Below are 22,328 nucleotides of genomic sequence, written 5' to 3'. Positions count from 1 at the left end.
CAATGTAACAGACACATTCCCTGCCGACAGTGAGCTAGAGTCTAGAGGGGAAGACAGACATAATAAATAAATAAATAATATAAATACATAATATAAATTAATTTTGGGTATGTACTTAAGTGCTGTGGGGCTCGGGGTGGGAGTGGGGATGAATGAAAGGAGCAAGTCAGGGCAATATAGAAGAGAGACTGTGAGCCCGTTGTCGGGTAGGGACCGTCTCTGTATGTTGCTGATTTGTACTTCCCAAGCACTTAGTAGAGTCTTCTGCGCACAATAAGCGCCCAATAAATATGATTGAATGAATGAATGAAAAGAGAAAATGAAGAAATGAGCTGAGGAAAATTTACATCTACACTCATTCATTCATTCAGTCGTATTTATTGGGTGCTTACTGTGTGCAGAGCAATCAATCAATCAATCAATCAATCGTATTTATTGAGCGCTTACTATGTGCAGAGCACTGTACTAAGCGCTTGGGAAGTACAAATTGGCATCACAGAGCAGTATACTAAGGCGCCTGGAAAGTACAGTTCGGCGACATATAGAGACAGTCTCTACCCAACAGTGGGCTCTCAGTCTAGAAGGGGGAGACAGATAATGCATAATTAAGGACATCCACAGGATTGGCTTCAGGTAGAACAAATCAATAACCCCATTGCCCCTGGTAGCTGAGATTGAAAGAACCTCAGTGAACAATGCCTTAAGGTCTCTGTGACTCTGGAGCTGTTTCTTGCGTAAGGTGATTGGATATCCTACTGAAGTGGGCACAGCCTCAGACTTTATAAAGTTTGTCCTACTGCTTCCATTCATTAGGTGTTTAGGAAACTTATGCCTGGAAAAAACAGTGCCCATGGAGGACAGTGTTTCAAAAAGAACCACAAATGGCTGACTGAAATCTGCATGCTTTTGTCCAAAGGGAGGTTTTACGTAGAGAAGGAGATATTGTTCGTGTTGTTTTTCCTTAATTTCCTCATCTCGTTGGAGAAGATAAAAATAATGAAAGTGACAGCTAAAGGGAATATATTCTGAGAGGAGGTGGGGAGGCAGGAAACAGTTCACTGTGGGCAGGGAATGTGTTATTTTTATATAGTACTCTCCCTAGTGCTTGGCATAGTGCTCTGCACACATTAAGCTCTCAATAAATGCAATTGACTGACAGACTGACAGGACCACCACCATCTGTGCCAACTCCTTGGACGACTGGAGCAAGGACACCCACAATTGTAGCGGGTTTTTTTTAATGGTATTTAAGTGCTTAGTATGTGTGAAACACTGTTCTAAGCTTTGAGGTAGATACAGTAAATTAGGTTGGACACAGTCCCTGTCCCACATGAGGGAAAACAGGAGAACTGGGGCACAGAGAAATTAAGTGACGTGCCTGAGTTCACACAGCAGAACTGAGATTAGAACCCAGGTCCTCTGACTCTCAGGCCTGTGCTCTTTCCGCTAGGCTGTGCGGCTTCTCCAGATGAGGAAGCCTCACTCGTCTCAGGTCTATGGCACCCCTGTGATTTTCCAAAGTCCTAAAATGATGACTTTCCAGTCTCAGCACTTTGAAGCCTTTCTCCTCTCACTCTCCACTCCCTTAAGGTCCCCACCCCTTTATTGCCTTTACACTCACGTGACAAGTGCTTAGTACAATGCTCTGCACACAGTAAGCGCTCAATAAATACGATTGATTGAATGAATGAATGCTCTGAGCTGCCCTCTTCCCTGGACATTCGGGGTGATGGCCGCAGCCTTAATCTACAGCTCCTTCAGCCAATTGGTCATATTTATTTAATGTTTACTGTGTGCAGAGCACTGTAATAAGCTCTTGGGGGAGTACAGTCTAACTACATGATGGACACATTCCCTTCCCACAACAAGCTTACAGTCTAGAGGCAAAAGGACTAGAAAGATTAGGACCACTGCCATGAGAATTGGAGCCCCCTCTTCTCTAGCTGCTTCCCCTTTGTCTTCCAATAAGCCCAAAATCTCCCTCACTAAAAAAGAAGTGACTCTTTTGACTCCATTGCACAACTACTGGCCTACCTCCCTTTTCTCATTCTTGTTCAAAACTCTCCTAATGAGTTTATTCATATAACTGGAAAGCAATGTGACCTAGTAGAAAGTGCATGGGTCTGAGTGTCAGTAAGGAATAGGCTATGTAAAATATGTACCTGAGCGCTATGGAAACTGTGAGTAGGTAAGCCCTCAGGTGACCTAGTAGTGTTAAAGTAGCATTGGAGGATATAAGCAAGGGTATTCGGGGGGCGGTATGTGATTCAAAATCAATTAGAGAATATCTTCTGGAGAGGATACAACTTCAAATTCTTGACATGACTATCTATATCGATTATTGCTGTAGATTTTCTACCTACTGTGTGCCAACTGTACTGAGTGCTATGGTAGTACCACAGAAGCAAGAGCATCTTAGGCTCTTGTGGCCAGAGATGTTGTTTATCAACTCTGTTGCACTCTTCCAAGCACTTAATACAGTGCTCTTCACACAGTAAGTGCTTACTACATACCATTGATTGATTAATTGATAATAAGGAATGTGAACAGAAAGACCCACATAGTGAGAGCGGGAGGAAGAATAGAGTTTCAGCTGGAAGTACCAAGACTATGTTAGGAAGAAACAGATGGCTAGAGAAACAGCATGGCCTAGTAGATAGAGCACAGGCCTGGGGATCAGAAGGACTTGGGTTCTAATCCCAGCTCACTTGTCTGCTGTGTGACCTTCACTTCTCTGGGCCTCAGTTGCTTCATATGTAAAGTGAGGATTAATACTTTGAGGCCCAAGTGGAATGTGGACTGTGTCCAATCTGATTAGATTGTATCTATCCCAGCACTTAGTACGGTGCCTGGAACATAGTAAGAGCCCGTTGTTGGGTAGGGACCGTCTCTATGTGTTGCCCACTGGTACTTCCCAAGCTCTTAATACAGGGCTCTGCATGCAGTAAGCGCTCAATAAATTAGATTGAATGAATGAATGAAATGCAATAAATAAAATAATAAGTGAATAAAAATAGCATACATAGATTGATGTATGCCACAAATCTACATATTGATAAATGCTGAGGACTGCCATCTATACATAAGTAAATGCATATATATAAACGTTGAGGTTGTTTGTTGGGTTAACACAACTAGGGTAGTAGTAATGGTATTTATTGAGTCACATTCTCTGCTCTCAGAAGGCCTACACCCTAGTGAAGACAGCAATTAAAATATTTACGAGTGTTGAAATGAGTAAATTGAATGCTCAGTGGAGTGTACATAAATGCTGAGGATGGGTTTTAATATCTAAGCAGTAGTGCTAGGTTGATGGAATCAAAGTACTAATAAGTTGAGAAAGATTTGTCAGAAGATTTGGAATTTTAGGAGGGTTTGAGGGTGGAGGTCTGGTGGGTATGGGGGAGAGCCAAAGGACCTTTGTGAATTGCTCAGGGAACCACAATTTGCTTAATAAGTTCTGTAGACTGGTCTACCGATAGTGTCAATCAATAATGGTATCAAGTGCTTACTGTGTGCAGAGCACTGTACTAAACACTTGGGAGAATACAATATAAAATGCTTTTGCAAGGTCTATGAATACCACACAGAGGTTTTGTAGCAGTATCTGAACTTTTCTTCACTCTGTCGTACTGTAAAAACTGAATCTGTCATACGGCATTTGGCCAGAAGTCACACTGAAATTTAGGTAGTGTATAGCTAACTCTATGCACTCCAGTAGCTTCCCTAGAAAGATTCTGGCAAGATACCCCTGTAGTTTCTATAGTTGGCCATCTTTAAAGCTTGAAAACATAGCCCACTGGGATGGTTCCCCTTCTGGGGTTCCTTCCTGGTATCTCCGGTTTCCTATCTGCCTCTCCAGGCAGGAGCAAGTGAGTTGCTGGATTTTTTTGGAGAAGTGATCTATATGCCTTTAGAGAAGTGCTTTTTTTTTCTTTTAATCATATTTAAGAGCTAACCATGTACCAGACACTGTACTAAGCACTGGAGTAGATGCAAGATAAACAGATTGGACACAGTCCCTGTCTTGCATGGGGCTCACGGTCTTAATCCCAATTTTACAGATGAGGTAAACTCATTATGGGTAGGGAACATATCCGCTAATTTGGATTGTATTCTCCCAAGTGCTTAGTGCAGTGCTCTCTATATAGTAAGTGCTCAATAAATACCATTGATTGATTGAGGTAAGAGGCACAGAGAAGTTAAGTGATTTGCCCAAGGTCACACAGCAGGCAAGTGGTGGATCCTCTGACTCCCAGGATCATGCTTTTTTCGCTAGGCCACGCTGATTTCCAGCCCTCACTTCCCCTAGGAAATGAGTGGTGGTGGACATCACCAGAGTTGGAGAAGCAGGCAAAACTAAAGGCAAAAGGAACAGTGTGATGCTTCACACAGGATCACCACATATCCTAAGAACACATGGGCACTCAATTTAGATAAGCATACAGAGTGGAGAGGACTAGGGCCTGGCTCATTTTTCTGCCCCAAATCTAGGGCTAACCTTGCCATAAGCATTTACTCCGCATCAGGCACTGTGCTAAGCCCTCGGGTATTCATTCATTCATTAATTCAGTTGTATTTATTGAACTCTTACTATGTGCAGAGCACTGTAATGTTTGGAAAATACAATTCAACAATGAAGAGAGAGAATCCCTGCCCACAACGGGCTTACAGGCTAGAAGGGGGGAGACAGGCATCAAAACAAATAAGCAGGCATCAATATAAATAAATAGAATTATAGATCTGTACATATATACACAAGTGCTGTGGGGTGTGGAGAAGGGGGTAGAGCAAAGGGAATGAGTTGAGGTGGTGCAGAGGGGAGAGGGAGCTGAGGAAACGGGGGGTTTAGACTGGGAAGGCCTCTTGGAAGAGGTGAGCCTTCAGTAGGGCTTTGAATGGGGGAAGTGTGATTGGGGGATTTGAGGAGGGAGGACGTTCCAGGTCAGAAGTAGGACGTGGGCCAGGGGTCAATGGTGGGACAGGTGAGAACGAGGCACAGTGAGAAGGACAGCACCAGGGGAGCGGAGTGTGCGGGCTGGGTAGATACAGTCCAATCACACATAGGTCCCAGTGACCTCTTTCACCCTAGATAACCTCTTAGTAATAATAATAAATAATAATTGTGGTACTTAAGTGCTTAATATGTATCAAGCCCTGTTCTAAGCACTGGGGTGGATACAAGTTAATCAGGTTGGACATAGTTTCTGTCTTACATCGGGCTCACGCTCTTAATCCCCATTTTACAGTGGAGGTAATTGAGGCCCAGAGAAGTTAAATGACTTGCCCAAGGTCACATAGCGGACATGTGGCAGAGCAAAGATTTGAACCCAGGTTCTTCTCACTCCTAGGTCCATACTCTATCCACTCTGCCATGCTGCTTTTCTTGAGAGTTCAATTCAGGTTATGGAGACTGGGGCTCCCCAAGAGGAAAAGCAGTGTGGTCTAGTGGATAGATCATGGGCCTGAGAGTCAGAAGGACCTGGGTTCTAATTTTGGCTCCACCACATGTGTGATGTGTGACCTTGGGCAAGTGGCTTCATTGCTCTGTGCCTGTTATCTCATCTATAAAATGGGGATTAAGATTGTGAGCTCTATGTGGCACAGGGAGTGTGTCCAACCTGATTAGCTTGTATCTACCCCAGTGCTTAGAACAGTGCCTGACACATAGTATATGCTTAATAAATACCATAAGAAAAAGAGGACACTGATAAAACTTTTAGGCTCTTACTGATGGTAATGCTCTCACTGAGGATTTAAGTCCTGCGGCCTCAATAGAATTAGTAATAATAATAATAATGATAGCATTTATTAAGCACTTACTGTGTGCGAAGCACTGTTCTAAGTGCTGGGGAGGTTACAAGGTGATGAGATTGTCCCACTGGGGGCTCACAGTCTTAGTCCCCATTTTACAGATGAGGGAACTGAGGCCCAGAGAAGTGAAGTGACTTGCCCAAAGTCACATGGCTGACAAGTGGTGGAGCTGGGATTTGAACCCATGACCTCTGACTCCAAAGCCCATGCTCTTTCCACTGAGCCACGCTGCTTCTCTGGTAGAAGCATAGTAGAGGAATGGGCAACCATTGGATGTTTTGAGGCTTACTACAGTGCTCAGCACATAGGTGGTGCTCAGTAAATACTATTGATCGATTGAGATGTACAGTTCAACAAGAGGTTCCTCAACTCTACAGACACTTCCACTCTGAATCTGATAAAAGCTGCTGGCTTTGGGGAAACAGGGAAAGCTGACTTCTGAGTCTTCTCAGATCTGTGCATAGGTATTAAGCTAAAGGCCTAGGAATTTAGACAATGCCATTTTGGAAAGGCTACTTCTAAAGGCTTTTCAGTTCTTTGGATGGTTGTTAATATTAGGACTTTGGGATTTAGACCATGCCTTATTGGAAAGCCTACTTCTAAGCACTTAGTACAATGCTCTGCACCCATTAGCTCTCAGTAAATACAATTGATTGATTCTAAATCATTTCAGCTTTGTGCCTGGAAATTCATGTACAGATTTTGGAATTTTGACAATGCCATATTGGTCAAACTATCTAGTCAGGGTAGGGGCAGCGAAGGCTGGATGCATGAAGAAACAGTAAAATAGTTGCCTTCCTGTATCAACCATTTGGTTAGGGATACTAACCTATTTTGGCCTCATCTATTAATTTTTTACAATCTCTTCTTGGATGTTCAGCATCCAGTAAACAGACACTTAGTTGTACTTAGTTGTTGATAATGCCCTGGAAGGTACTGAGCACTTAACCCCTGCCCCATACTGGCATTATAATTGCTAAAATCCTTCTTAGAGGGAGGAGGCTGAGCTTGTGGAAAATGTTTTGGCCTTACGTTTTTGTACTGGTAGAAGATTCTTTATCAACAGAACTTAGCTTCCCAAACACATTGAATGGATTTATTGGTTTCAGTAACTCTAGACTTGTATGCTCCTCTAGACTGTAAGCTCAATGTGGGCAGGGTCTATGTCTAACAACTCTGTTATATTGTTAAAGTGTACTCTACTCTCCCAAGTGCTTAGTATAGTGCTCTGCAAACAGTAAATATGAAATAAATACTATATTGATTGATTGAATAGTAGAAGATATGTATATTAAGTAATAGAGCATACATTTTTCCAGTGGTAAAACACCTGGATATAGCATACCTGTAGACTATGATGCTGAGAAGCAGCATGGCCTAATGAAAAGAGCATGGGCCTGGGAATCAGAGGACCTAGTTCTAATCCCTCGTGGCTCAGTGGAAAGAGCATGGGCTTTGGAGTCAGAGGTCATAGGTTCAAATCCTGGATCCACCAATTGTCAGCTGTGTGGCTTTGGGCAAGTCACAAGTTCTCTGTGCCTCAGTTACCTCATCTGTAAAATGGGGAATAAGGGAATAAGACTGTGAGCCCCCTGTGGGACACCCTGATTACCTTGTAACCCCCCCCCCCAGTGCTTAGAACAGTGCTTTGCACATAGTAAGCGCTTAATAAATGCTATTATTATTATTATTATTATTATTATTATTATCCCAGTTGTGCCAATTGTCTACTCTGTGACCTTGGACAAGTCATTTAACTTCTTCCTCCCCAGTTCTCTCCTTGACTCCTTGCAATCTGGTTTCTGCCCTCCATACTCCACAGAAGTGGCCCTCTCTAAGGCCCCAGTAATCTCCTTCTTGCAGAACCCGATGACCTCTACTCCATCCTAATCCTTCTTGACCTTTCAGCTGCCTTCGCTTTTAATCCCCCCCAAATTTACCTGGTCATACTCTCTAACCTTAGCTTCACTGATACTGTCCTCTCTTGGTTTTCCTCCTATCTCTCTGGCCACTCTTTCCCAGTCTTTTTTGCAGGTTCTTCCTCTGCCTCCTTCCCTGCAACATGGCATAATGGATTGAGCACAGGCCTGGGAATCAGAAGGTCATGGGTTCTAATCCTGGCTCTGTCCCTTGTCTGTTGTGTGACCTTGGGCAAGTCACTTCACTTCTCTAGGCCTTAGTTGCCTCATCTGTAAAATGGGGATTGAGACTGTGAGTCCCATGTGAGATAGGGACTGTGTCCAACCTGATTTGCTTGTATCCACCCCACTGCTTAATACAGTGCTTGGCACATAGTAAGCACTTAACAATTACCATTAGTATTAAACTGTGGGAGTCCCTGAAGGCTCAGGTTTGGGTTCCATATTAAACCCACTCCTGCAGAGAACTCATTTGCTCCCAAGAATTCACCTAGTAACTCTATGCGAATGATTCCCAAATTTACCTTTTCAGCCCTAACCTCTATCCTTCTTTGCGACATTTCTACTTGGATGTCACCACAACACTTCAAACCTTATAAAGCCATAAACAAACTTCTTGCCTTTCTTCACAAGCCCGCTCCTTCTCTGATTTTCCCATCACTGTAGGCAATACCGCAATCCTCCCTGTTTCACAAGTGCATAGTTTTGGCATTATCCTTGACATAATAAGAATAATAAAAATAATAACAACAACAACAGCAATAATGGTGTATTCCAATATGCCAAGCACTGTGCTAAGAACTGGAATACATACAAATAGTCAGACACAGTCCCAGTTCCACAGATAGAACAGGTATTTAATCCCCATTTTACAGATGAAGAAACTGAAGCACATATATGTTCCCAAGGTCCCACAGCAGGTAAGTGTTGGAGCCAGGATTAGGGTCCTCTGAGTCCCAGGCCTCTGCTCTTTCTATTAAGTCATGCTGCTTCTCCTCTCTCTCTCTCAACCCATTTATTCTGGCAATCATAAAATTCCATCAGTTCTATCTTCACAGCATCTCTGGGATCTGTACCTTCTTCTCCATTCAAACTGCTACCACATTGGTCCAAGCATTGGTCACATCCTGCCTCGACTACTGCATCTGCCTCCTCACTGGCCTCCTTGTCTCCTGTCTTTTCCCACTCCAGTCCATACTTCATTTTGCTGCTTAGATCATTTTGCTAAAAAAAATCATTCTGTGCACGTCTCCCCACTCCTCAAAAACTTCCAGTGGTTGCTCATCCATCTGCGTCAAACAGAATCTTCTTACTGTCGGTTTTAAGGCGCTCAATCAGCTCGCCCCCTCCTTCCTAACTTCACTTATCTCTAACTAAAACACATCCCACAAACTTCAGTCTTCTAACGCCCACCTACTCACCATACCTTGCTCTCATCTCTCTTGCCACCGACCCCTTGCTCATGTCCTTCCTTCTCGCCTGGAACCCCCTGCTCCTTTATTTTTGACAGGCAACTATTCTCCCTGTCTTCCAAACCCTACTAAAATCATATGTCTCTAAAAAGCCTTCCCTAGCTAAACTCACATTTCCTCATCATATTCACCCTCCCTTATGTGTTCCATTTGGATCTGTAACTCTTAGCACTTTGATACTCACCCTCATCCCTAGCCCCACAGCAGTTATGTACAATCCTTATACTCTACTACTTCCTCTATCTTCAATTTATTGGTTTTTTAAATGGTATCTATTAAGCACTTACTATGTGACAGGCGTGGTACTAAGTACTGGGATAGATACAAGGTTGAACATAGTCCATACCCCACGTAGGGCACACAGTCTTAATCTCCATTTTACAGATAAGGTAACTGTGACACAGAGAAGCTAAGTGCTTTGCCCGGTGTCACACAGCAGACAAGTGGTGGAACCGGGATTAGAACCCAGGTCTTCTGACTCCCAGGCGCACAACCTTTTCACTTGGTCATGGTGCTTTCAATCTCTCTCTGCCCAGCTCCCTTTGGGCAAGGATCATCTCTATCAACTCTATTGTATTATACTCTCCCAAACACTTAGTACAGTGCTCTGCACATAATCAGCATTTAATAAATATCATTGATTACAAAAAAATTAAAAGTGCCATTGTTGTTTTGGGAAGTTAAAAGGAGAGAGGATAAACACAATTTCACACACACATTTGTAACCATAAAGTACAAGTGATTTAGGCACAGATCATATAAGTTTTTTAAGGCTTAGATAACAGAAACCTGTACAGTTGATTCTCTGACAAATCTTGCATTAAGGAAATCTACCATTGTAGAACTGATTCCCTTTGTGATCTTGGATGAATATTCAAATCCATTTCTCCATCACCACATTGTTTTATATCCGGTTACATGTTGTCAGAAGAATATTCTTTAATTCTGGCTACATGTTCTAGCTTAAACATAGAATGAGCATCCATTACAGCAGAACTGACTGGACTCATGGTTACACTGATACATGTGATCCTTAAGGGAGCGAGGGATATGGGGCTAACGTGGAAAGATTTCATGGAGAAATGGGATTTCGGTAACCATTTTGAAGAATGTTCACAAAGAGAGATTGAAAGCTAAGAGGTACTGGGAGGTGAGTGCAGTGAAAAACAGTGGAATCAGCAGGTTTAGAACCTTAAAGTCCAAGATCAGGAATTTAGATTTTATGTGAATGGCCAGTATTAAAAGCATGAAATGCCATTTGGGGTAGCTAAGGTGGTGGCTCCAAGATTGGAAAGGGCTATTTCTCTCAGGTGGGTGCCCATCAAGAACAGTAATGATAAGCATCATTAAGAATAACTACTTATGTGCTGAGCACTGAATTAGGTCCCTTCTCATGATCACACCTGGAGAGTTTACAATAGAGTACTAATTAGTAGAGTATTCTACTAATAAGCCACGAAACAGCTTGGCTTAGTGGATAGATCACGGGCTGGGAGTCAGAAGGTTATGGGTTCTAATCCCAGCTCTGCCACTTGTCTGCTGTGTGACCTTAGGCAAGTCACTTCACTTCTCGGGGCCTCAGTTACCTCATCTGGAAAATGGGGATTAAGAGTGTGAGCTCTATGTGAGACAGGGACGGTGTCCAACCTAACTTGAATCTACCCCAGTGCTTAGAACAGTGCTTGGCACATGGTAAGTGCTTAAAAAGTACCATAATTATTATTACTACTATTATCAGTTTCGGCTATGGGAGGGAAAGTCAAGCAGAGGCATACCCATTCCATTCCTAGGTTGGGCAGTGGCTAGCGAGTGGAAGGCAATCTGCTACAAGTCAAAACTCAACTGTGCTGGGCAGCAGTGGCATGGGAGTTGAGGGTGGAGACTCAAGTTGACTGCACGGAAGAAGGCAAGGGTAAACCACTTCCATATTTTGATCAAGAAAATGCAATGGTTACACTACCGGAACGATTGTAGGTGGAGGTGGAGCATTCTGGAGGGATGTGTCCATGGAGTCGCTATGGGTTGGAGATGACTCGACAGCAAAGGCAAGATAAGAGTGGGATAGGTATAAAGTAATCACATTGGATGCCATCTAAGAGACTGGGAAAACAGGGATTTTATCCCCATTTTAATAATGATGATGATGGTATTTGTTAAGCGCTATGTGTCAAGCACTGTTCTAAGCGCTGGAGTAGATACAAGCAAATCAGGTTGGACACAGTCCCTGTTTTACATGGAGTTCACAGTCTTAATCCCCATATATATGTATATATGTTTGTACATATGTATTACTCTATTTATTTTACTTGTACATATTTATTCTATTTATTTTATTTTGTTAGTATGTTTGGTTTTGTCTCCCCCTTTTGGACTGTGAGCCCACTGTTGGGTAGGGACTGTCTCTATATGTTGCCAATTTGTACTTCCCAAGCGCTTAGTACAGTGCTCTGGACACAGTAAGCGCTCAATAAATATGATTGATGATGATGATGATGATTTCACAGATGTGGTAACTGAGGCCCAATGAAGTGACTTGCCCAAGGTCACACAGCAGACATGTGGCAGAGCTGGGATTAGAACCCATAACCTTCTGATTCCCAGGCCCATGCTCCATCCACTAAGCCTGTGTAACACTTGAAGTTCCGGGAACAATAGCAGAACACAGCCATTTGCAGTTGGGATCCCACAAGAGAATCTGGCACTGGTTGATCCCCTCCAAGAGAACTCTTGTCCCAAAACAATGCTTTCACTAGGATGAAATATAACGAGTTAGCCCCTTCTCTGCAAGTTCTTACCAACCTCCAACAGGAGATCTATGGGATGTTTGAAATCCCACAGCTCTCACCAAAGACTGCTTACTGTAGTGCAGTGTACAACAGCATAACACTGGATCTCCCAGTTCTCACTCCCACATTTTTTCCACTTGGCCTTGCAGCCTCCCGATTGTAGTCTTTAGGGGATTCATGCTCTCCAACGACCTGCCCACAGCCCCACACTGCTTAGAATGTGTCCACTTATTTATTAAATGTCTGAGCTTTCAGGTTGGGTGTTTTGAATTTCGGCAGCTCTGGTGGTTCCGAGTATCTGGAGGCCATAAGCTTCCTTCCGTACTCACTGTCCCGTAACCCATCGTGAAGGGTAGAGCCGGACGCAGAATCCTGCCCTGGGGCCCTGATGAAACTGTCACTGAACTGGCAAATAATACAAGTGTGCACAATTTTGTTGGCTCCTAATCAGATTAGAGGTTATTTTATTATTAGTTTAGACAAGACTAAGGTCAGGGGAGGGAAAGGGTGCTCAGGCAGAGCGCTTCCCCAGAGCTGCCAAATTTAGGGTTCAGCGAAGGGGGAAGCCCATGTGGGATCGCTGGAAGAAGCTGTCTTTAAGGCGTGGGGCTATTTGCCCAAGCATACTTTCCTAGGTTGGAAGCAAGTCCTGGAAGCAGCGTAGACTAATGGAAATATCACAGGTCTGGAAGGCAGAGGATCTGGGTTCTAATCCCAGCTCTGCCACTTATTATTTTTTTTTTTAATTTTGTAAGTGCTCGCTATGTGCCAGGCACTGTACTGAGCACTGGAGTAGATGCAAAATAATCAAGTTGGACACCCCGATTATGCCCTGTTTTCCCCAGCTCGTTTTCCCTTTTGTGTCATCTATGCACTTGGATCTGTGACCTTTGGGAATTTGATACTTGTCCTGCCCCAACCCCACAGCTCTTATGTACATATCTTTAGGTTTTATATTATAAACTATTTATAGTAATGTCTGTCTCCCTCTCTAAACTGTCGGCTCTCTGTGGGTACGGGACCGTGGGTACGGAACCCAGCGCTTAGAACAGTGCTTTGCACATAGTAAGCACTTAACAAATACCATTATTATTATTATTATTATTATGGAATGTGCCTGCTAATTCTGTTGTATCATATTCTCCCAAGTGCTTAGTACAGTGTTTTGCACATAGTAAGTAGCTCAATAAGTGCCACTGATTGATTGGTTTGATTGACACAGTCCATGTCCCATCCCCATATTACGTATGTGTAACTGAAACATAGAAAAGTTAAGTGATTTGTCCAAGATCACCCAGCAGATGAGTGATGGAGCAGGAATTAGAATCCACATCCTCCGACTCCCAGGACCAGATCAAGCCCCTTCCTTCCTCTCCTCCTCCTCCCCTTCCCCATCCCCCCGCCTTACCTCCTTCCCCTCCCCATAGCACCTGTATATATGTTTGTACATAAGGACTGTCTCTATATGTTGCCAATTTGTACTTCCCAAGCGCTTAGTACAGTGCTCTGCACATAGTAAGCGCTCAATAAATACGATTGATGATGATTTATTTTATTTGTACATATTTATTCTATTTATTTTATTTTGTTAATATGTTTTGTTTTGTTCTCTGTCTCCCCCTTCTAGACTGTGAGCCCACTGTTGGGTAGGTACCATCTCTATATGTTGCCAACTTGTACTTCCCAAGCACTTAGTACAGTGCTCTGCACACAGTAAGTGCTCAATAAATAGGATTGAATGAATGAATGAATGACCAAAGCTTCAGAAGCTTTAACTTTACAACCTTTAGAATCCTGGGAATGCTACAATGGCTTGTAACTAAGAATCCTTTACTTGGACCTGTGCCATGCTTGAGAACTTTTATTCACTCATTCATTCATTCAGTTGTATTTATTGAGCACTTACTATGTGCAGAGCTCTGTCTTAAGCACTTGGGAAAGTACAATATAGCAGTAAACTATCACATTTCCTGCCCACACAGAGCTTACAGTCTAGAGTAAACTACTATCTCCACGACTTTGTACTTGCACATTGTCCCACTCTGCCTACATTTTGTAGTTTTAAAGCATGCTTTATACCTTGAGTGATATAAGAGAAATATGCCTAGCAATAAGGGTATTTTCAAAATCAATACAAAAAGTCTAGCAATAAGGGTAGGAGGAGAAAAAAGAAATGTTAAAAAAACAGGAGAGAAAGAAGAAGGAGGTAAGAACACACTTGAGGCTGCATATTTTACTTGTATTGCATTCTCCCAAATGCTGCATACAGTAGGCACTAAATAAATCAATTTCAACCCTGATCTTGTTCTTATCCTGCTCCTCCCCTTCTGCTCCTCTTCCACTGAGGCAGTCTCATGGAGTTAATCCCCCTTCCTCCCTGCTTGTTACGTTCTCACCCTTTTGCTCCTCCTCCTCTCCATCACTCCCAACTCTAGCCATTTACAATTGTGCTGCATTTTTTTAAATGTCCTCCTCAAAAATCATGGTGAGACAATTCTAGAGTAATAGGGGTATTCATTTGCTTATCTCACTTCCTTGCCTGGTTTGTTGACTCTGTTGCTTGCTTTTGTTTGCAATCCATTGATGGCCTTATTTTTATTTAGACTGTGATTGTTTCTATGTTAAATTTGTAACTACTCAGTACTTACCATCGTGCTTGGCACATACGAAGTGATTAATAAATGCCATAACAACTACCGAAACTATCTCCCTCACAAGTATTCTATTCCAGAGAACAGGGTCAAGTGTGAGTGTGTCACATTTCCTTAAAAAAGAAGTACCTCTGTTTTTTTTTTTCTTATGGTTTTCTCTACTGACCAATGCTAAGTCGTTTTATGAGGGGAAACTGAGGAGCAGCTTGGCCTAGTGGATAGAGCACGGGTCTGAGAGTCAGAAAAACCCAGCTCTGCCATTTGTCTGCCATGTGACCTTGGGCCAGTCACTTCACTTCTCTGGGCCTCAGTTACCTCATCTGTAAAATGGGGATTAAGACTGTGAGCCCCACGTGGGACAGGGACTGTGTCCAACACAATTTGCTTGTATCCACCCCAGTGCTTAGTACAGTGCCTGTCACATAGTAAGCACCTAACAAATACCACAAGTATTATTATTTTTATTAAGAATCAGTGTCTAAAGTGGTTGCCTAATTCTAATAGAGCACTGCAGCCTTTAGGAAACCAGCTGCTCGTAGCTCTACTGCACTAGTTGTAAGAGGGCTCCTGTTCCTATGCTGTCCCATTTGGGCTCAATGCAGCTGTACGTCTGTGCATAAACACAGTTGCCAAGATGCAACTGTGAAAGACAGAGGACATACTGAATCTATTTCTACATCCATTTCCCCCATTTAAAGGGGCAAAGGAGAGAGGATCAGTGTTCCGGTAGATAACAGAAAATCACATTTAATTTGTAGGCCTCACTCGTTCAAAAAGGAATGTCAAAATATTTAGGAAGGTTGGTCTGTACTAAATGTTGCTTTTGTAAATAAATTCCAGCAGTAAATACAGCGTTCTGCTATTTGGGATAATCATGACTAATATTTAATTTCATCAAAATTATGGTAGTTGGTAAGTGTTTCCTATGTGTCAAGCACTGTTCTAAGTGCTGGAGTAGATAGAGGTTAATCAGATCCCATAAGGGGATCACAGGGTAAATAAGAAGAGAAAAAGTAGCGAATTTCAATTCTGCAGGCGAGGGTAATGAGGCCCAAAGAAGTTGAGTGACCTTTCCAAGGTCATATAGTTAGGTAAGTGGCCGAAGGGGGATTAAAACCCAGGGCCTCTGACTCCCAGGGCTATGCTCTTTCCACTATGCCACACTTCCTGTCATTAACCTAATTGTCGTTAGAGAAGCAGCGTGGCTCAATGGGAAGAGCTTGGGCTTGGGAGTCAGAGGTCATGGGTTCTAATCCTGACTCCACCATTTGTCAGCTGTGTGTCTTTGGGCAAGTCACTTAACTTCTCTGTTCCTCAGTGATCTCATCTTTAAGACTGTGAGCCCCACATGGGACAACCTGATCACCTTGTATCCCTCCAGCGCTTAGAACACTTAGAACACATAGTAAGCGCTTAACAATTACCATCATTATTAATAGTCGTGTGTGTGTTGGGGGGTGTGGATGTGTTTGGGTTGGGGGTAGGGGCAATGTTTGGGGAGGCTTCACATTTTTGATGTGGACCACCAAGATAGGCTGCTCCTTGTTGAGTCACTGTGGCCAATATTTCATCCACTTTTCACTAGACATATTCAGAATGGCTGTTCGTGTTCTGCTTTGTATCCATCTCTGGCTCTTTCTGAACAGTCTGATAGTGGTAATGATAATAATTGTGGTATTTGTTAAGCACTTACTTTGAACTGTATGTGCTAGACAGTAAGTGCCAGACACTGTAATAAAGTCTGAGATGGATAAAAGCAAATCAGATTAGATATTGTCCCTGTCCCACCTGGAGACTCAGTCTTAATCCCCATTTTCCAGATGAGGTAACTGAGGCCCAGAGAAGTGAAGTGACTTGCCCAAGGTCACACAGCAGATAAGCGGCAGAGCCAGGATTAGAACAGAGCTCTTTTTGACTTTCAGGCCCATGCTGTATGTACTAGACCATGCTGCTTCTCTGATGATGGTGTTGACTTTTGACATAATCTCAGGCTCTATGTTCTCTATGTCCATCTACTGATTATAGGGAGACTCTTTCGTTCAGGGGGATCAGTTGCACGCTTGCTTTTGTCATTTCACTCTTGGAGTGTGTAATAATAATAATGGTGGTATTTGTTAAGCACTATGTGCCAAGCACTGTTCTAAGCGCTGGGGGGATACAGGGTGATCAAGGTTGTCCCACGGGGGGCTCACAGTCTTAATCTCCATTTTACAGATGAGGGAATTGAGGCCCAGAGAAGTTAAGTGACTTGCCCAAGGTCACACAGCTGACAAGTGGCAGAGCCGGGATTCGAACCCATGAACTCTGACTCCCAAGCCCGTGCTCTTTCCACTGAACCACACTGCTTCTCCAAGTATAGTGGGAGCTATATTAGCCTGCCTTTCCAGGGATTCCACGGAATGCTTGGATTTATTTTTTATAGTCCTGATGGGCAAGACGTTTTCAGGTCAGGGAGCATCTCTTCTGTTTTGGCATGCTAGAAGCAGCCTGAGGATCTGGGTTCCAATCCCAGCTCCACCACTTGTCTGCTGGGTGAACTTGAGGAAGTTGCTTAACTTTTAGTGCTTCAGTTACCTCAGTTGTAAAATGGGATAAAATGAGTCCCACACTGGAAAGGGACTATGTCCAACCCACTTATCTTGTATCTAGCCCAATGCTTAGTACAGTTCCTGGCACAAAATAAACGCTTAACAAGTACCATAAAAAGTTAGTATCATCAATTCTAATGACTTCCTGTCCCTAAATTGATCCATTTGTCCCAGCTTTTGACTTCCAGGTATATTATGATTCCTGTGTGGAACAGGGACTGTATCTGACCTGAGGATCTTCTCTTTTCCCCAGGGTTTAGAATAGTGCATGACACATAGTAAGTGCTTAACAAATACCGCAACAGATACCACAATTATTAGATGGATATCTATTCCTTTCTTTGCCTTCTCCCTTCGTAGTCTGCCCCTGTGCTTTGTCATCCTGATGGTCTGAAATTTATTCTTTCGGTCAACCTGATTTGATTTAATATAAGCCCATTTCCTCTTGTTGGGTCCTCATAAAGAAACAACAAACCTGGATGAACCCAGATGATCTTTTCAGATCTCTTTGCCCTCTTGTGATTCAGTGATAAGATGAATACCGCGACCCTGTTTTTAGTGAGGTCTCTTGGTCATTATGCAGTTGCCTTCCCGTTAAAGAGACCTATATAAATGGATACTGGCGCTATTCATTTTTACAGGGGAAGCGAGAGGGGAAGGGAAGATGCAGAATTCCTCCTCCTCTTGGTTTGTTGTATCAGAAAGGGGATGCCTCGTCCTCAATTTTGACTTCTGAGATTTTATTGCTGGCAGCCAGATGTGCTGAAAATCCTGACGACAGCAGCTATTCTCTGCGTGTTTTTAATAGGCTTAGAGAAATATGAGTAGAGTCCATGAAAGCGGCTCAGCTTCACACTTCATCTGGGAATGCCCCAAAAGCTTACTGCTGTTTAGAATTCTTGCTACAGTCTGGAGAAAGCTGCACGAGTACTAAATCTTCTACGACTGAATTAGAAGAAGAATGACTATTCCATTAACTCTCAACCCCTGCTCATTCAAGCCCAGTTTTTACAGAGATCAGGAGAAATATGGAACTTGATTGGCATGTTTTTGTTTGAGAGTGCCTGCAAAATAGATGATTTTAAAGACAGGTGAGAAAGAAAAAGAGAAGAAAAAACAGAAAGAAAAATGCAATTTGAGACATTGCGCCAGGTCTGCAATTCCGTTTTGTCTCATTTTCATGGGGTTTTCTCATCCCCACCAAATATTTTACAAAATGAGCTTTTTGGACAAACCCTGAACAATACCCGGTGAGTAGAAACAAATCTATCTTTTCATCTATATCTTAAAAATAACTGCAGTGATGTGTCTGTTTCCAAGTGGAGTTTCTGTAATGAGGATTTGAAAAGGTCTTTTTCATAACAAAATATAGAACCTCGTCGCTACTCTTTAGATTAAATTGGATTTATGGGAATAAAATGACCATGCCCCAAAATGTAAGGATATTTGAATGATGGTTATACATATATATATACACACACACACACATATATATATATGGTTTTATATATATTTATGGTTTAAATCTAGAATATGATACAATTACTAGGTGGCTTGATGAGCTGAGATTTTATTTACAAAGAAATTCAATTTAATATGCTTGAGAAAACGATTTCCATGTGGTTGTGGCGGTGAAAGGATTAAATGCACCAGGACAGAACTGTACCATAAGCGATTTGCTGGAAGATGAGAATTAACCATCATGCATGCTCTTTGCAAAACATACAGAAGACATTTTCTAATTCAAAGGCTTATTTCATGTGTAGTGCAGTTCAATGATTTTTTTAACTCATTATATTTCTGATGCTTTTCAGTACATAGGGCCAGTTTTGAAGGATGCATTGTTACAAATGCTGCTTTTTTAGTTTTTTTCGTGTTTATTTTTTAAGGCGGAGGTTGTTGAAGAGCAAGTGGTCTTGATGGGGGGGTGTTGGCTTTTGCTTAGAATAATAGCATATTAATCATTTCTTTGATACAGTACATTATAGCAACAAAAGCAGCATTATTATATTTTTTTTCTTTTTAAAACTTTTTTTTAATGACAAAGCTTACCGAAATTCTGATTCCAGTAAAATTTTGTCTATAGAGATGGAGAAAAACAAGATAGTGGATGATAATAGTGACTTGATACATTCTGGAAATAGAAGGAAAACAAATAGTGCCTAGAATAATGAACACTTAAGCCCTTCTTTTTTCACAATTTAAACAAATGTGGCAAAAAGCCTCTATAAGGCAATTAGTCTCTTATGCTCTGTATAACATTTGCATTTTAAAAGTCATTGATAATTCCAGTGTTTGTTGATTTTTCTATAACAAATGTAGGTTGATTTAACTTTTTTAAAAATAAGATCTATGTACAAATTAGGACATTCTACAAAACTACAATGGGTTTTTCAGTTTTACGGTATGGTCCTTTATGTGCTATTTCAGCTCAATTATCTTAAACAGCATAAAACAGGGTAATTGTTTTGTGTTATGAATCATATTTAGTATGATCCAGCTCCAAAATATTTTGAGATCTGCACTTGCTGCATCTCAGAATTATCTTCAACCTCTTTGCACCTATTTCTGACTGTTTTCCATCTCCTGTTGCAAAGACCAGAATGAGTACTGTTGAAAAGAAATTGGTGAACCATGAAAAGAAATTGGTGAACCATGTGTGGGTGTGTGTGACTGGGAAGGGGAAGAGAGAGAGAATTGAGGAGGGTTGGGGTAGAGTGATAAGAATGTCCACGTAACTCTAGTAAGGTCTATAGAAATATTTATTTTTATGTAAAATTGAGGCATACTTATTCTGGGGGAAGAATGATTAAAAAATGTTTATCAAGATGGAAATAAGTTTCAATGCTCATATTGTTAATTTTAGGATGAAGAGTAATTTGGCCTTTGAAAGGATTGACTGAATTTGGGCAGTTTGCTATATATTTGTTTTTGGATTTTTTTTATTATTGCAGTAAACATAATATTGAAGCTGCTCTAAGAAAAATGTCAGAGTACTAAAAATTTGTTATCATAACATTTGAATATAAAATTGCCTCAATTGTTAAGTTGTTTCAGGCCTCCATGTGCAGCCTTCTCTATTTCCCTTATTTTAATTTTCTTGAGTTGGATTTCACTGAAGTCATTTAATTTACATGAGAAAAATGAAAGAGTGTGATGTTAAATGAAGCAATTTTGCAGCTCTCTATTTCCATTTCTATTTTTTTTACTGTAGTTCTTCGGATCGCTTCCTAAAATGTGGACTAAGTTTGTCGCTAAGGCCTTTGACTAACTTTTAAAGGCACTTGCCAAACCAAATGTAACCATTTGACTAATCCTATTTTAGCATCATACATAATGGCAACAGAAAGGATTCAAGGCTTACTAGATTGAAGCTTATATCCCATTTGATTTATTGATTATTGCTTTGTGATTATAATACAGTGGTTATGTCAATGAAAAGAGAACACAGGAGAGATTTTTCTACAAAAAAATTAAAAATATGATGACCATTCACACAATATTGTATTTTTTGATTATTGGTAAATGTCAGTGGTTAGTATAAAATAGTACTTTAGTAGTGAAATGGGTATAATGAAGACATATGAATACCTACAGAAAGGAAAATATGAATAATCTCTTAAGGGAAGATGTGATCCTCCCATCGTTTTTCTTAATATTATTACTTGAACTGAAGCTTTGAGGAGTGACGATTGACATCTAACTTTCTGAGAATGAATTTGCACAATCTTTATCTCTGGAAAGTGGGGTTGTCATATTATTGTTCTTGTTCCTTGGTTAATTTTAGTGTAACATTGCTGTCCTAACTAGGCAGATGGATAAGTAGAATTTTAAATTTATATACCTTTAAACGTGTTTCCTTGCTGAATTACTTTCCTTCCAAGATGCAATGGCTGAAAGGGTATCCCTTGATGTATCTACTCTGGGTCAAATTGCATGAAGAAATTATTCTTTCCCGCGGTTATCACTTTTTGATTTTCAGGAAAAATGAATCTCACATTCGAAGGGCCGTTGTTTCAGTGTTTACTGTGACCAATTTATCATCTCAAGGTTGATTGAATTATGTGTTAATGTGATCGAAAATGATAGATGAATGGAGCAAGAGCGCATTTGTTAGCCTTCCTCGATGGCTTCTATTTCTCCAGATAAGGAACTCTGCTTAGTTTAACTTTAGCTTCCACTGGCTCTTTAGAGAGAAGGTCAGTTACCTTTACTGAAATTATAGTCTTGAATTAAAACCAGATTTTGAAGGGAACAAAATGTGAAGCATACAGCAGTCCTTTTTAAAGGTAACCTCACTACCATTTCCAGTGGGTATAGTGAGTAGTACAGTGCTTTGCACACAGTAAGCACTTAATAATTATGATGAAATTTCCAAATTCAGCCAGCCAAAGAAACAAGAATTTTGAATATACTAGCAATAACAATTTCCTCTTCATGGTAATAATAATAATAATAATAATAATAATAATAATGGCATTTATTAAGCGCTTACTATGCAAAGCACTGTTCAAAGCGCTGGGGAGGTTACAAGGTGATCAGGTTGTCCCACGGTGGGGCTCAAAGTCTTAATCCCCATTTTACAGATGAGGTAACTGAGGAACAGAGAAGTTAAGTGACTTGCCCAAAGTCACACAGCTGACATTTAGTGGAGCTGGGATTTGAACCCATGACCTCTGACTCCCAAGCCCGTGCTCTTTCCACTGAGCCATGCTGCTTCTCCATGGTAGAACATGGGCTTCCTAATCTAGCCTTCCAGGCCATATTGTCATCAAACCCCTGAAATGGACTTTTTAATGAAAATTACTAGATTTTTGGTGGTATTACCAATGCATTGATTACTCCTCTATTATGCCAATTACATACTATCCTTTTATTCATGTAGTGAAGGGTACCATGATTATTATCTTGATGCTATTTTAACACATATTAGAACAAAGGGGAATGAACTGTCATGTTTTCTGCTTTCAAACTGCTGTTGAAGTTGAAAGCATCCCCACAAAAAAAAACTAATTAATACCTATCATTTTTTTAGAATTCAGTTGTTTCACCATAATCAAGTGCTGGTTTAATTTGAAATGTATACTATAAGAGATTG

The 22,328-nt window shown here is 41.3% G+C and overlaps 1 protein-coding gene across 45 annotated transcripts in view; it reads left to right on the top strand.

The window, feature by feature from the left end:
• Positions 1–22,328, top strand: part of RIMS2 (regulating synaptic membrane exocytosis 2) — a 748,658-nt gene that overhangs the window by 271,783 nt on the left and 454,547 nt on the right. For 8 of the 45 annotated variants that reach the window (XM_038744904.1, XM_038744909.1, XM_038744902.1 and 5 more), the window contains exon 1: positions 18,359–18,480. The exons of 33 other annotated variants lie outside the window; for them this stretch is intronic. In XM_038744904.1, coding sequence (XP_038600832.1) covers positions 18,359–18,480 — 122 coding nt within the window. Of the gene's footprint in view, positions 1–18,058; positions 18,481–22,328 lie in introns of those variants that run through there. 4 more of the 45 variants (XM_038744891.1, XM_038744889.1, XM_038744893.1 and 1 more) reach the window with 1 other exon arrangement.

The sequence above is a fragment of the Tachyglossus aculeatus genome, chromosome 4 (assembly GCF_015852505.1).
Source record: "Tachyglossus aculeatus isolate mTacAcu1 chromosome 4, mTacAcu1.pri, whole genome shotgun sequence".
Lineage (NCBI taxonomy): Eukaryota > Metazoa > Chordata > Mammalia > Monotremata > Tachyglossidae > Tachyglossus > Tachyglossus aculeatus.
Note: the sequence above shows the minus strand (reverse complement) of the source record. Positions and strands in the feature narration are given on the sequence as shown.